This window comes from Vidua macroura, chromosome Z, assembly GCF_024509145.1.
Source record: "Vidua macroura isolate BioBank_ID:100142 chromosome Z, ASM2450914v1, whole genome shotgun sequence".
Lineage (NCBI taxonomy): Eukaryota > Metazoa > Chordata > Aves > Passeriformes > Viduidae > Vidua > Vidua macroura.
In genome coordinates, this window is record NC_071611.1 from 7,971,472 (window position 1) to 7,984,430 (window position 12,959).

The following is a 12,959-nucleotide window of genomic DNA, read 5'->3' on the forward strand; positions in this document are numbered from 1 at the left end:
TCCATGTGGAGAGGTAATCTTGCTGCACTTGGATCATCTGGTGTAGAGCAGCCAGTGGGACTAACAGGCCATGGTAGCAGCAGTTGGCAGATCTGGTTGTCTCGGACCTGGCCATGATTTACCACTCCGGCTGCAGAGGCTGCTACAGTTGTTATTTCTGTATAAGCAAATGCTTTGGCATATCAGGCTCTCAAGTTGTCAGCTCAAGTACAACTTGGATTCTGTGTTGCAAAGAGTGGTCATGTTGGCCATGCTGTCTGGATGCTGTGCAATGCTTGCATATGTGATTCCCAGTAACGATCACTGAAAATACTGTCATGTTCTACCTAGAACATTTTTTTTCATCCTAGAGGTGCAGGTGAGATGTAGGTTGTTCCTCCTGATAGTTTCAAAGTGTCCTAACAGGACTCTGTGACCACCCAGTGCGTGCACGGTATGAGAGCTCAAGTAATGACAGCATATAAACCTTTAACTGCAAATTGACAGGATGTTCTTGTTTATGAAAGCTGCTCAGCCTCTGGGAGTCTGTGGCTGCCTTATAGATGAATCAACAGTGAGGGAACACAAACAGTACTTACACTGCCATCTGAGTATGAAAATGAGTCAGATAAAAGCAGCAAGTCACAGTTCACTGACTGAGGAGAGCTTGGTCACTGAACGCCATCTCAGATGTTGCCACTAACGTCTTTCTGTATCTGTGTCACTCAGGAAGAAGCTACAAGTGAGGCCTAGAGTCACTCCTCAGATTGTTACACATGCCAGAAACCTTGCCTGTGATTCCAAAAGCTTAGACCAGTGATCCAAGAGACCACTTTCAGTTAATGGAAAAGCTGTTTAGTTTGTATTTTGGTTTTTCTCATACTTCTTCACAGTTGCTCAAGGAAAACACACTAATACTGTGGCTGCTTGGGGTGGTTGAGCTCTAAGTGTTTTTTTTCGTTGTGAATTTGCAGGAGAAGTGTCATCCTAGAAAAAAATTATGCATGTAGGGCTTGATAAAGTTAGATTGCCTTGTTTCAAAAATTAGAATTGCTGTGTTAATAGCCTTAGTATTTCACCCTGTTTTGTTTAAAGTGGAATGGCTTTGTTTCATTGCTTTACATTTGTGACCACTTCTGTCCAAATGCTATGTACTACTTGTATGTCAAAACCTGGATTGTAGTTTGTCTTAGTTGTTCTGAAGCTGAGTAATTTTAAAATCTGCTTTGACAAAAAATGATGGATCTTTTTATAGAGATAGAATACAGTGTTCAGGAGAGCTTCAGCATCCAGTTGTGTAGGAATAGTGTTGTCACAAAGGAAACTAAGATACTGATTGCATTGATGTCAGTATCTGGTGGATTGTAGTTATGAGAGGGTTTGCCTTTATTTTTTTTTTCTTTTATCTTTTTTTCCTTAACAGATATGGGCTAGGATTTAGGAATTAAACAAACTCTGACTAAACTTTCTAAACTAAGAGACACTGAGGTCCAAACAGCTTCAAACTCCATTTGTATTATCTGGTGTAGATGCTGCAGTGGAGATAAAATAGCTCCCAAGCACAACAACGTGAGCTTAAATTGAAAGCATGAAATTTGTGAGTTGTGGGGGTTTTATCAATACAATTCCTGCTTCTGATTTCAGGGCCTTTCAGTTACCTTGATGATGTCCCATTCAAGATAGGAGACAAGTTCAAAACCCCAGCAAAGGTTGGATTACCCATTGGTTTCTGTCTATCTGATTCTTCTCAGCTTGTCAGAGAAGCCCAGGTAAGTGATATTCTGCCTTCCCGCTCTCTCTCCCCTCACTCCTGGCCCCAGCCTGTGGTCCTGTACCTTCCAAGTTATCACAGTTTGCACATGGACAGTCTTGTATTTCTAGAAGATCTGTTGGGCTATATAGAAAGTAAAATATGATGGGGCATGCAGAAAGCGTCTAATTTTTATTGCCTTAAAAAGCCATTGGGCTTTTATTTTTAAGCATTTGTTTTAGTCTATCTGCTTCAAAGAAGCACAGTGGTTTTGTGTGCTTGTAGTTAGTTCCGAATGTTACCTTGACAAAATTTGAATATAGTTTTTAACAGGATAAATTCTAAGAACTGATACACCCAGGCAATGACATAATTTTCAGTTCTTATTTTCTGGGTAGTTCTGAGTGACTGTTCTTTCCAAGCTGTGGGTTACAGCTTGGTACATGGATGGCTTCCCTGTCTTGAGGAGCATGTTTCTGATAAAATAAACTGTTAGTAGCATAAAATCAATTGCTTTAGCACAACTGTTGGAAATCTAATCTCCAAATGCAGGTTATGATACAGGATATCTAATTGAATTATGCTTTCTCATTTGGATCCATGATTTTCCTTGACCAGTCCTAATTGATGATTGTTTTTACTTTGTCTGTGACATTGCTGCAGGTGGTTTTGCTTTTTTCTTGCTGTTTTTGTTCTCTCCCTGCCCTACATATTACCTTGTTATCCTACTTCATGGCTTTTCCCTCATAGCCATTAAACAACTACCTGATTTTCCTAGTACCCATATTTCCACTCAGGCTGGTGTGGGAGAGCCAAAGGAGATGCTGATGTCCTGTTGCTGGCTTAATTGTGCCAGCATTCTTCATTTTTCTGCCAGGCTGGGGCTCAGTCAGCATAGTGTGCCTGTTCAGACTGCAACACCCTGCACAGGGTGGACTGTGCATCTCATGGTGGAATTTGACTTTTTATAGCTGTAATGAGTGCTGTTTAAAAAAAAAAGTGCAGGAAATACAGCTTCCCACCCTTATTTTTAGTATTTAAAAAAATGTGGATATTTAAAGATGGAGTTAGGCTCCTCAGAATTTTGCCCTTTACAACTAAGCCACTCTGTGGTCAGTACACTGGTAATGAGTAGATGCCTCCTTGTGCTGATCTGGCCTTAAAGGACCTGATGTCAAGTGGAAAAAGCTTTTGAGATCCTGTCACATCAGTAACTACAGTGAAATCTGCTGCTGTCTGTATGCATTGTCATTGGTGTAGCCACTGTATCCCCTTTGGCTGGTGAGGCACTGCACTGAAGTGGGAATGAAAATACTGCCTTAAACCAATGGGTGTAACACTCTAATATCAAGTCCCTGAGGAATCTTTTAGGGGACACTGAGTAATACTGTATTGGCCTTTGGATGCAAAAATACTCTGCTGAATGACTTGTAGAACTAGCGGGCTGGGGATGGTTCAGTGGTGCCAGATCAGGGTGTGATTGTTCATCTAATAACTCATTAGACTTCCCCTTGCTACCTCGCTTGTCCTGGGGGAAGAGGGTGGGAGGGCTGTGAAACTGATCTTGGGATGATGAGTAGTTCTAAAGCAAAGCTAAGTGTAGGAAGGAAGCAAAATACAGTATTTTAATCCAGGCTGCAGCCAGATTTTACTGTTAATGGCAAAATTAAGTACTTCTAGTGTCTGCCAGCTTTTTCACAACTGGCAGATTGACAAAATGTTGCTGTTCCTGGTAATTCACGTAGCTGTTATTCTCTTTGCATTAATTTATGTTGCTGTTAGAAGTAGCAGCTATGATCCTTATAACTTACCTTTTTTACTTCCCCTTCTCTTCTTTTCACCTCCATTCAGTATGACTTCTCACTGGAAAAGAAAACAATTGAGTGGGCTGAAGACATCAAAAAAATTCAGGCTGCCCAGAGAGAAGCTGAACGCAAGGCAGAAGAAGCTCTAGCAAACTCAAAAGCAGCTCCAGAGGACAGCACCAAGATGGGGTTCTCAGAGGGACCTTGCCCTGAAGCCATGCCTCCACCTATTAACCCCATCCTTGCTAGCCTGCAGCACAATAATATTCTGACTCCTACCCCAGCCAACACCAGCTCTGTGAAGCAAAAGGTCCTCAGTCCACCTCGTCCAAAGGCAGATTTCAACCCAGCTGATTTTGAATGCGAAGAAGACCCTTTTGACAAATTGGAATTAAAAACTATCGATGATAAGGAGGAATTAAAAAATATCCTTGAAATTCATGTTGGTACTACTGGGCCAATTGTTGCCCAGCTGTTAGATAATACATTGCCTAAAGGAGGGTCTGAGTCTGTGTTGCAAGATGAGGAAGTTCTGGCATCCATAGAAAAGGCCACGTTGGACTTCAAACCCCTTCACAAACCCAATGGCTTTATCACTTTACCACAGTTGGGAAACTGTGAAAAGATGTCCTTGTCTTCCAAAGTGTCCCTTTCCCCCATCACTTCAGTGAGCAATATCAAATCCCTGTCATTCCCTAAGCTTGACTCCGATGAGGGTGATCAGAAATCATCAAAGCTCACGAGCACTTTCCACAGCACTACCTGTCTCCGCAACGGCACTTTGCTCAGCTCTTTGCAGACCTGTGCTCAGAGCAAAGCCAGTGAACTGAATGGACACCATATGCTTGGTCTTTCCGCTCTAAATGAGGACAGTGGCAGGGAGACATTATCCTCTTCATCTAGGCTGTCTTCCCTTGCTGTTTCGACTGTTTGTACAGAAGAAGAATCATCTCAAAGCACATCGATTACGGTAAACATGGAGTGGAGTCAAACTGGGGTTGCTGGTGAGAGGTAGTAGTGCAGAGGCAGCTCTTGCCTCTAAATAGCCCTGTTGCTTTGCTTATGATTTCATTTACTAGGAGTGAATTGTAGATCCTCTTAATTTACATGGTGAATTGATCAGTCAAACAGGTCTTTGTGGTGGTAGTTCTAATCCTCAGATTATTACCCTGAATTTTCCCCAAATTTGACATTTTTAGACCAAATCCAGTGATTGTTTTTTCAGCTCTCATTTTTTGTTGAGCCTTTGAGCTAAGCATATAAGGCATCTTCTGTGTACAGTCCTGCATTTTGTCCTACCCAGATGAGATATATTAGATTCTGAAGTGCTGTTGGCTTTGAATCACATCTCTTCTGGTTTTCTTCCTTGGTTTGCTTGTTTATTTGCTGGAAATAATGGGAAATGCAGGCTTCTTAAGGAATAGAAGTAATATAGAAGTAATAATAGGTTAAAACACACAGATATGGTGTGTCATTCAGGGAAGAAAAAAGTGCTTGCAGTTGACCTACAGTGAAGTAAGCCTATTTTTTTTTTTTTTTTTTTAGTTTCAATTTTCTTCCTGAGATCCTTTAAAAACCTAATCTTTAACAGGAAATAAAATATAATTATGTGAAATCTTGTATTTGCCCTTTCTTGTGAAGAAGGATGGAGTCATTGCTCAGTGGAGACCAAAAACAGTCTTGAAGATCATCTTGTATTTTTAATGTTATAGTTGGTCACCATACAGCGCTGAGATGGGAGATTGACTCTTCCTCAATCTTGTTGCAAGTTCTAAAATGATTTTGAGAATAGTAACTTCACATCAGGTGTTGTTTTTGTCTCTTCGCGAATAAGAACAGAGATTAGAGTAAGCTTGTGGGGTTTTTTTACGAAGAACTGCAGATCAGGACACCAGTACTCATGAAGCCTAGTGAAAGCTGTGTATTCAAATCCTCTCGCTTGTTCTAAAATAATCCGGGTTTTTTTCTCTGTCCAATATAGGCAGTGTTTCAGTGATTCTGTGGTTTTAGTGTCATGCTGTAGGTTTTTGTGTGACACCATGTGCTGTGAAACAAGTGATAATGCTATGTCTCCCTTTTGTCCTTCCAGTTCTTTTCAGGGTTAGATAAATGCACTCATAATTGTGAAGTACAATATTCTGGGAAATAGTGTATCTGACAGAGCAGAACAGTTGATTGTTGATGACTGGAACAAATTCAATACTGTTAACTTTGGCAGGAGCAGCAGTGTGCTGAGCACCTGCTCGCTGCTGCAGGTCACAGGTGTGAGGGGGCCTCTATGACCTCAGTTATGGAACATATACCATCTCTGGGGATGAAAGATCACTTACAACTAGACAGAGTGGCATTAAGATGCCTAAATTTACACTCAAACTATTCAAATCTCTCTGCTGAATTAAATTTAAAATTTTTAAAGACCAAGAGGGAAAGTGTATTCTTGATAATGTTGTAAGGGAAGATGCAAAGTGGGAAAAAATAGACTTACTAGGAGAAATAATAAAATTAATTCATTAATTTGAAACTATACTTTGGAAGTAGTGAAACAAGAAATAATTATGCTGACGAGATTTAGTTCTTTATGTTTAAATTCCAGGACTTCAGATTATACTTGTTTTATGTTTCCACAGTATAGTTCCACTGGAAAATTACGGCTGATATGTGAGAAATTTAAGTGAGAAATGCAGCAAAATAATTTAAATAAATGTAACAAAAATCCTCAGCATATGAAAACAGTAGAATGAAATCACAGTCATCTCTGTGGCTGGGAGCAGAAGGCTCATATCCAAATGTATTCCACAGTGATTTTTTTTTTCCTCACAAGATTAGAAATTGTAACTTTGAATTTGTAGTTACCATGGGAGTTTTTGCTTTACCACTGACTTGGATATAGGAATCTTTGAATGGAAATAAATCTGTAATTTCTCTGAGGCTGCATAGATTCTGTGGTGGTCCCCTCTCCTCACTTTTATTTTTTCTTGAATCTCAGTATGTTGATTTTTGCAGCTTTAGCAGAGGTAGAAATGACTAATGAAGACAGCAGATTGAAATTAAACTCAAGCAGATTGTGTAGGAGGAGTTGGCTTTCCCAGACTGTTTAATCTCTGGTGTCAGAAACAGTTTTGGTTTTCCTGGCTGCAGCGTCAATAACAAAGCATCATCCTTCTGTTTGATAACCCACTAGGTGATTTCAGGGCTATTTTCCCTAGTTCAGTGTATCCTATATTCCAGTGCTTTTTGCCCTTTTGAAAAGGTGTCTGGAGAGAGGAAGGGTCTGAAGAACACACCATGAGAATAGGTTCTTGGATATCCTAGTGTATCAGAATGAATATGATGTCTCAGGGTTGGTTTTCTAGAAGAGAAATTTTTACAGTGGAAGATGTTCAGGAATGCAGAAGAAAACCTCCTTGTTGGTAGTTCAGGATCTTTTTGCAAATAAATGGAATTTGTCAAAATCCTGGTAGATCTTTTCAGAATTGGTTTTCTATAGAGGGTTTTTTGTTGTTCAGTTTGGGCACTAAGAAGGCCTTTCTGAGGATGTGGACAACCTTTCAAGCAATCAGTGCTGACATCATAATAAGTATTAAGAAATGCTAAAAACTGCGGTTCTTGGTCTACAGTGATTTTTTGCAATCTGTTCTAACTGTTTAACACGCAAGAATTCTAAATGTATTGAACTGAAATGTGTAGCCTTGGTGAGGCCGAGGCCTGACTGTGCACTGCTGTTAACTTGGGCAAGGTTGTACAAAGTGGTGGGGTGGTGCTGCAGAAGCAGAGCAGGTGCACAGCACCTGACCCAGCCCTGCTGGCGTGCTGGGAGTGGGACAAGTGCTGGGTAGAAAACTCACATGTTCTTTTGACCCAGTGTGGCACGTTGTTCCTATGTGGTATATGGAGTTCAGTGCAGTGAATAGAAAAGAGGTGCATTTTTCTCTTACCCCTTCACATAGTCAAAAAGTGCAAAGAAGTCTTTAGGCAATGACTTCAAAATTATCACTGTTATTCAGGCAGTGTAGACTTGGTCAGGAGCTGAACTGGGGCTGTGTGAACAAGCAGCTGTTACAGTGACAGAATAAACAGTCTTAAAATTATTGTGGGGGTACACACGTCTTTCTTGGAGTGTAATCCATTTGTAGAGTGCTGAGAGGAGGAATGATCCTTATGATGATGAAGATTCTATAATTGCAGGCAATGGGTAATGTCAGCATCTCATATGTGGAAGCCTGATCAGACCCTAAAGTCTCCCATCCTGTGGTAGAATCTTCTATAAAACCCTTCTCCCCCAGCTGTGGCAAATTCTGCTGACTGGTGCATGATGTTTATACTTGTTTTATTTGTGTGCTGTCCAGCAGGTACACCCAGACTACCAGGAAACAGAAATCCCTGTGGTAAGTTTCCAAATACACCTGTGTGCTTGCTTGCATTGGATCATGTTTATGGTAATCTTGGTAAGTGGTGCTCCTTTGAGTACAGAAAACAACAGGTCATGAGTAAACCTGAGGTGAAGGAAGCAATCTGTACTTCCTTTGAGGTGCAGGGTTTGGCTGTATCCCAGCCTTCACTGTTGCAGGGCTTGGGTGTTCAAAGACTTTGGTCACACCAGCAAGAGAGAGTTCATTGTGGAGAATCTGGGTTGTTGATTGTTGCTTTGAGGGTTAAAAGAGTATGGTGGGAATTAGGCTACTTGGTTTCATCCTCACAGCGTGTAACTTCCCAAGGGTGCTCTAGAAAATCTTTTGAATTACTTATATGGGATATCCTGGTTCCAGTACTCAGCAGAAACAGGATACAGGGGGATACAGGAGATGACCATCACCTCAGCCTCTGGGTTTTCCTCCTTAGGTAACACCCCAAAACTTTGCAGTGTCTAAAGTGCCCAATAACAGCAGCTGCATGAAGTGGCCGGGCAGTCTCGTGGCTGAGCTGCAGCAGGGCCTCTCCCCCAGTGAGAGGCACTGTGTGGAGACCGTGGTCAACATGGGCTACTCACCTGAGAACGTCCTGAAAGCCATGAAGAAGAAGGGACAGAACATAGATCAGGTAAGAGTTCATGCAGTGCAAAGAAATGCTTGATTGGATGCTGGTTCTGCTGGGAAGCTGTTTTGGGTTTACAAAGTGGATGGGGGAAATGCTGTTACTCCAATAGGGGGTTGCAACCTAAAGCTTGTGCTTATTTCTGGTGAGAGACTGCTAGAGTCAGCCACACCTGCGGGTGCTGGATTGGAGCCATGCCGAGTTTGGGATGGGCCCTTTACTCTATATGAAACCGCAGGGAGAGATTCTGGGTCTCCCCAAGAGCCATAAACACATCCAAAGGAAGCTTAGCATGGCTCTGTGCTGTGTTAAGAACCATGTGACACAGAAATCCAGCCAATTTCCCTTGTTCTGAGCACGAGGGTTTACAACGCTGACATCTCTCCTTGTAGAGAGATTGGCCCCTGCAGGCCTAAGACAGCTCTGAAAGGCTCCTTCAAGGCTCCACTGACTGACTTGTGTGTGCCCTGGTGCTGCTCCTTCCTGCTTGAGCGCTGCCTCCAATGCCTGCTCAAACCAGGTCACTGGGCACTAAGTGCTGATGGGCAAAGCTTGGCTCTTGGATCTGTTTCAAACAAACACTTCAAAGTGGGAGAACATGGCCCAACCTCCTGTGCTGGCCCTCAGCAGGCTGTGTGCTGCACAGAGCATGTCCCAGGGACTCCTGCTTGTGGGATTCATCTGGTGGCCTTCTCCCTACATACAGCTTAAGCTGTGTGCTGGAGTGAACTGTGTTATCATATGGAAAAAAGGTCCCTTAGGTAGGAGGGTGGTTTTAAATCCTGCTCTACTTGCAAGCACTGTTCTTTCACATACCTAGCATTGCCTACCTGACCCTGCTCCTTAAAGTTGATGGTGGATAAGAAATTTGGCAGCAGTTTCTGTGTGCATGAGCTGGGATTTGCAGCTCACTTGCCAGTATGCTGAGTTGATCTTCAAAGGCTGACTGCTCTCAGATTGCATCAGCTCTTGTTGCTGTCTGAGAGGAAGCTAAAAGTAGACAAGTCCTGGCTGCTGGACCTACAGTTTCATTTTTAAAACTTGTAGTATAAAAAGCACAGTGAAACTTCTGCTCTGCTATCAGAGGGCTAAAGATTCACTTCTGAGGCTGCTTTGACTAGAACAAAGGGGATGGTCAGAGAGCACAGCAGGACAGAAGTGTTTGTCTGCTTTCTCTGCACAAGCTCTTGTATAAGGAGTGTCTCAACTCTGCTTGGAAGGACTGTATCTCTGTCCCTGGTGAAGCACTGGGTAGAATCATGCTCAACCTCTCTGCATATACCAAGGTGACATTCAGCTGCCTGCTGCAAGTGCCTCTCTGCAAACACAGTTTGTTTTCTTTATTCCCCATAGGTTTTGGATTACCTGTTTACACATGGACAGCTTTGTGAGAAGGGCTTTGATCCACTTCTTGTTGAAGCAGCTTTGGAAATGCACCAGTGTTCAGAGGAGAAGGTAAGGGTGCAAAGTGTGCAGAACTAGAAAAATGTGCCATGACAGGGAATTCCAGCAGCAATTCCTCTGGCTGATGTAATTCTGGCTTTCATGGTAATGCTGCCTTGTTTCCAAAACTGACTGCCAAAGGACATCTTTTTGTTGATAAAGCTAAAAATTGTTAAAGCATTAGAATTTGCCTGTGCCATTCTGTTAGTCTCATTTGCATCCATTTTTATGGGGACAGGACTTTTTTTTTAGATCCTGCTTATTGTGGTCATATTGTTTTGAATGCCCAGAGTTCTCTTGTGGGTGAGGTGCCTGGTGCAGATACAGTTAATTTCAGCAGCAGCAAATTGTCTTTCAAACCTTGCCTGCCTGTCCTGGCCATGAATTTTCTCCCTTGTACAAGTGCATCTGCCCAGCTCCTCAGCAAATTGGGTTAGGGCTTGCTCTGGAAGAAGCTATAAAATGCACGTGTTGGGGGCTGGTTCACTGTCTGGCTGCTTTTCCCAGCACCAAAGGTACAGCAAGAGCAGCTAGTAAGGGCAGGGGACAGGAGGATCTTTTAAAGTCTGCCAGCCTATAGTGTAACAGGTTATTACATGAAGTCTTTAGAGGTGCAACCCAACCCCCTAAAACATAGATATGTCTTCCTGTCTTTCTTGGTCAAGTGATAATCTTGTAAACAGAGCAATAGCAGTGCAAGGATGGAAAGTAACTGAGTTTGAGAAACCTACTTGCTATTGGCTCAGCCCCAGAATTGGAAATTGCTAATCTCCTAATTGCCTATTTCAACCTGCTTGCTTGTTTGGGATTTTTCCTTCCCCTGGAGTGGAGCAGACGCTCTGTAAATGGCAGAGGGTTCATAAAAATGATCAGCTGACTCACTTCTCGCCATTTTATTTTTCAAAGCTCAGGGACGATTCACAGTTGATGTTGGAAATACTGTATGTACACAGTGGCCTTTGTTCTAATCCCCCAACTTTGCCCTAGATCTGAGAAGCCAGTTGATAGCAAGGGCTACTGCACTGTTCCTGAAGTCCAAGTAACTTTAAAAAAAATCAGGTGCAGCAGGAGCTGCTGGATGGGATAGCTGGGTGCCATTAATTAGCATTTTTGGGATCCCACGTTGGGCCAAGTTGATAAATATCCTTCTAAGGGAGACACACCCTGGCAGACTGAGCTTTGGTGCCCTGGTTGAAGAGGGTTTTGGAAGTGAAGGATGGCAAACAGAGGGGACAGAAGGTCCCTGTGGGCTGCTGTGCCCAGAGCTCTGGTGGCTCTGGTGTGAGCAGACTTTCTCCCAGTAGAACCGGAATGGGCTGTGCTTGGGGAGGAGGAATCCACAGTCATGCTGCTGAAGACAGGCTCTCTGCTAAACCTTCACCAAGCACTGAGCCATCCGCTTTTCTCTTGCAAATAACAGGCTATCTGTCTTTCAGATCACAGAGCTTCTCCAATTAATGAGTCAATTTAAAGAAATGGGCTTTGAACTCAAAGACATTAAGGAGGTCTTATTATTACACAACAACGACCAACACAATGCTTTGGAAGATCTAATGGCCCGTGCAGGAGCCAGCTGAAGACACATTCCTGGATTCTTGGCGTGCAAGGAGCAGGACCAGCCCCGCCACCTTCACATCCAGTGTGACCTGCTCTCAGCGGAAGGAGTCGAGCTTTTTGCATAGAAGGGAAAATTACTGAGTAAGCCTGCCTGCGTGCATCACTCCAGCATTTCTCTTTCCAATGAGGGCCAACTTTCATTCTTAAATTAAATTTTAAAGTGTCCTTTCCTAAGTTTCCTTTTTCCAGCTTGGCCACGGAAAGTTGAGACTGCCCAACCTCGACTGGAATTGTACATAGGTAGAGATGGAGTGGTTCCCCCCTCATTGTTGCACTGGAGTTGGACAGAAGAATATTAAGTTGGTTCTGAAACTAGAATGCTTTGGTTCTTTGAAGCTGCTTTCATGGTGTCTTGTCTGCTTGTACTGAATTACTTGACTGTGTCACAGTCCAGATTACCTGGTTAAATTTGACCTTTAGTGCAATGGAGTTTTATTTTTTGGTTGAAAGTTAGTCTGTAACTTAGTAAAACACTGGTTCAGAAACTGTCACTATGCATAAAGAGAACCTTGGGGGGTTTTTTGTCCTCTTGGCTTTTGTTTTTTACCCATGCATCCAACACTTCTGCCAGACATGAGTGTCCAATGCTGAGTAGTAAGGTTACCTTGAAGTAGCTAAGCTGTGAACTCAATCTGGACCTGCAACTTGTGTTGGTTCTTGAACCTGAAGGCAGAGAGCTGAGGCTCAGTATTGTTAATCCCCCAGGCTTGTAGGATATTTAAGACAATGCCCTGCTAGAAAGTCAGTTAATCTTTTTGTTTTAAATAATACATAAAGTGATGCAGGAGGTTTCTTTCAAGCACTTTCTTTAAAACAAATATACTCACTGCATTAGTTCCATTTTCCACACTGCTATAGAATTACATAAAAATATCTAGTGCTACAAATCAGGTTTGGGTTTGTTTTTGATAGTTCAAAGTATTATGTTGTACATTGATCAAGTTCTAAGTACATGAAATATCAGCAGTCTTGAGGAATCTCTAATTTGCTAAATATTTTGATTCTGCAGAAGAACAACTAATAAAACCCTGAAATATAACTCCCAGTGTCATGGTTCCCATCTCTCATGCTGTTTGGCTTCAGCAGACGGGGACCTTGCTGGATCCTGCCTGCCCAGGTGCTGCCAGCTCCTGTGGGCACAAGTGAACACTGTTGGCCAGAACAACCAGAGGTCTCTGGGCTGCAGCTGCAGTGGTAGAAGGTGCTGTGCTTCTCTGTGGCTTATTTTTGCTGTGTGGTAAAACCCCAGCCTAGGGATCCAAACTCATGTTAGAGCCTGGAGCTGGAGCGTTGGACTGCTGGAGGGCAAAATGTCTCAGCTGATTGCATCAATG

At 42.7% G+C, this 12,959-nt stretch overlaps 1 protein-coding gene across 4 annotated transcripts in view; it reads left to right on the plus strand.

Annotated features, from left to right (window-relative positions):
• Positions 1-12,664, plus strand: part of LOC128821738 (ubiquitin-associated protein 1-like) — a 32,763-nt gene extending 20,099 nt beyond the window's left edge. For 3 of the 4 annotated variants that reach the window (XM_054002988.1, XM_054002991.1, XM_054002989.1), the window contains 6 exons: positions 1,624-1,748; positions 3,581-4,504; positions 7,881-7,919; positions 8,374-8,571; positions 9,919-10,020; positions 11,445-12,664. In XM_054002988.1, the coding sequence (XP_053858963.1) occupies positions 1,624-1,748; positions 3,581-4,504; positions 7,881-7,919; positions 8,374-8,571; positions 9,919-10,020; positions 11,445-11,585 (1,529 nt within the window). In that variant the 3' untranslated portion in view covers positions 11,586-12,664. The remainder of the gene's footprint in view (positions 1-1,623; positions 1,749-3,580; positions 4,505-7,880; positions 7,920-8,373; positions 8,572-9,918; positions 10,021-11,444) is intronic. The other variant, XM_054002992.1, reaches the window with a different exon arrangement.
• Positions 12,665-12,959: the final 295 nt, after the last annotated feature.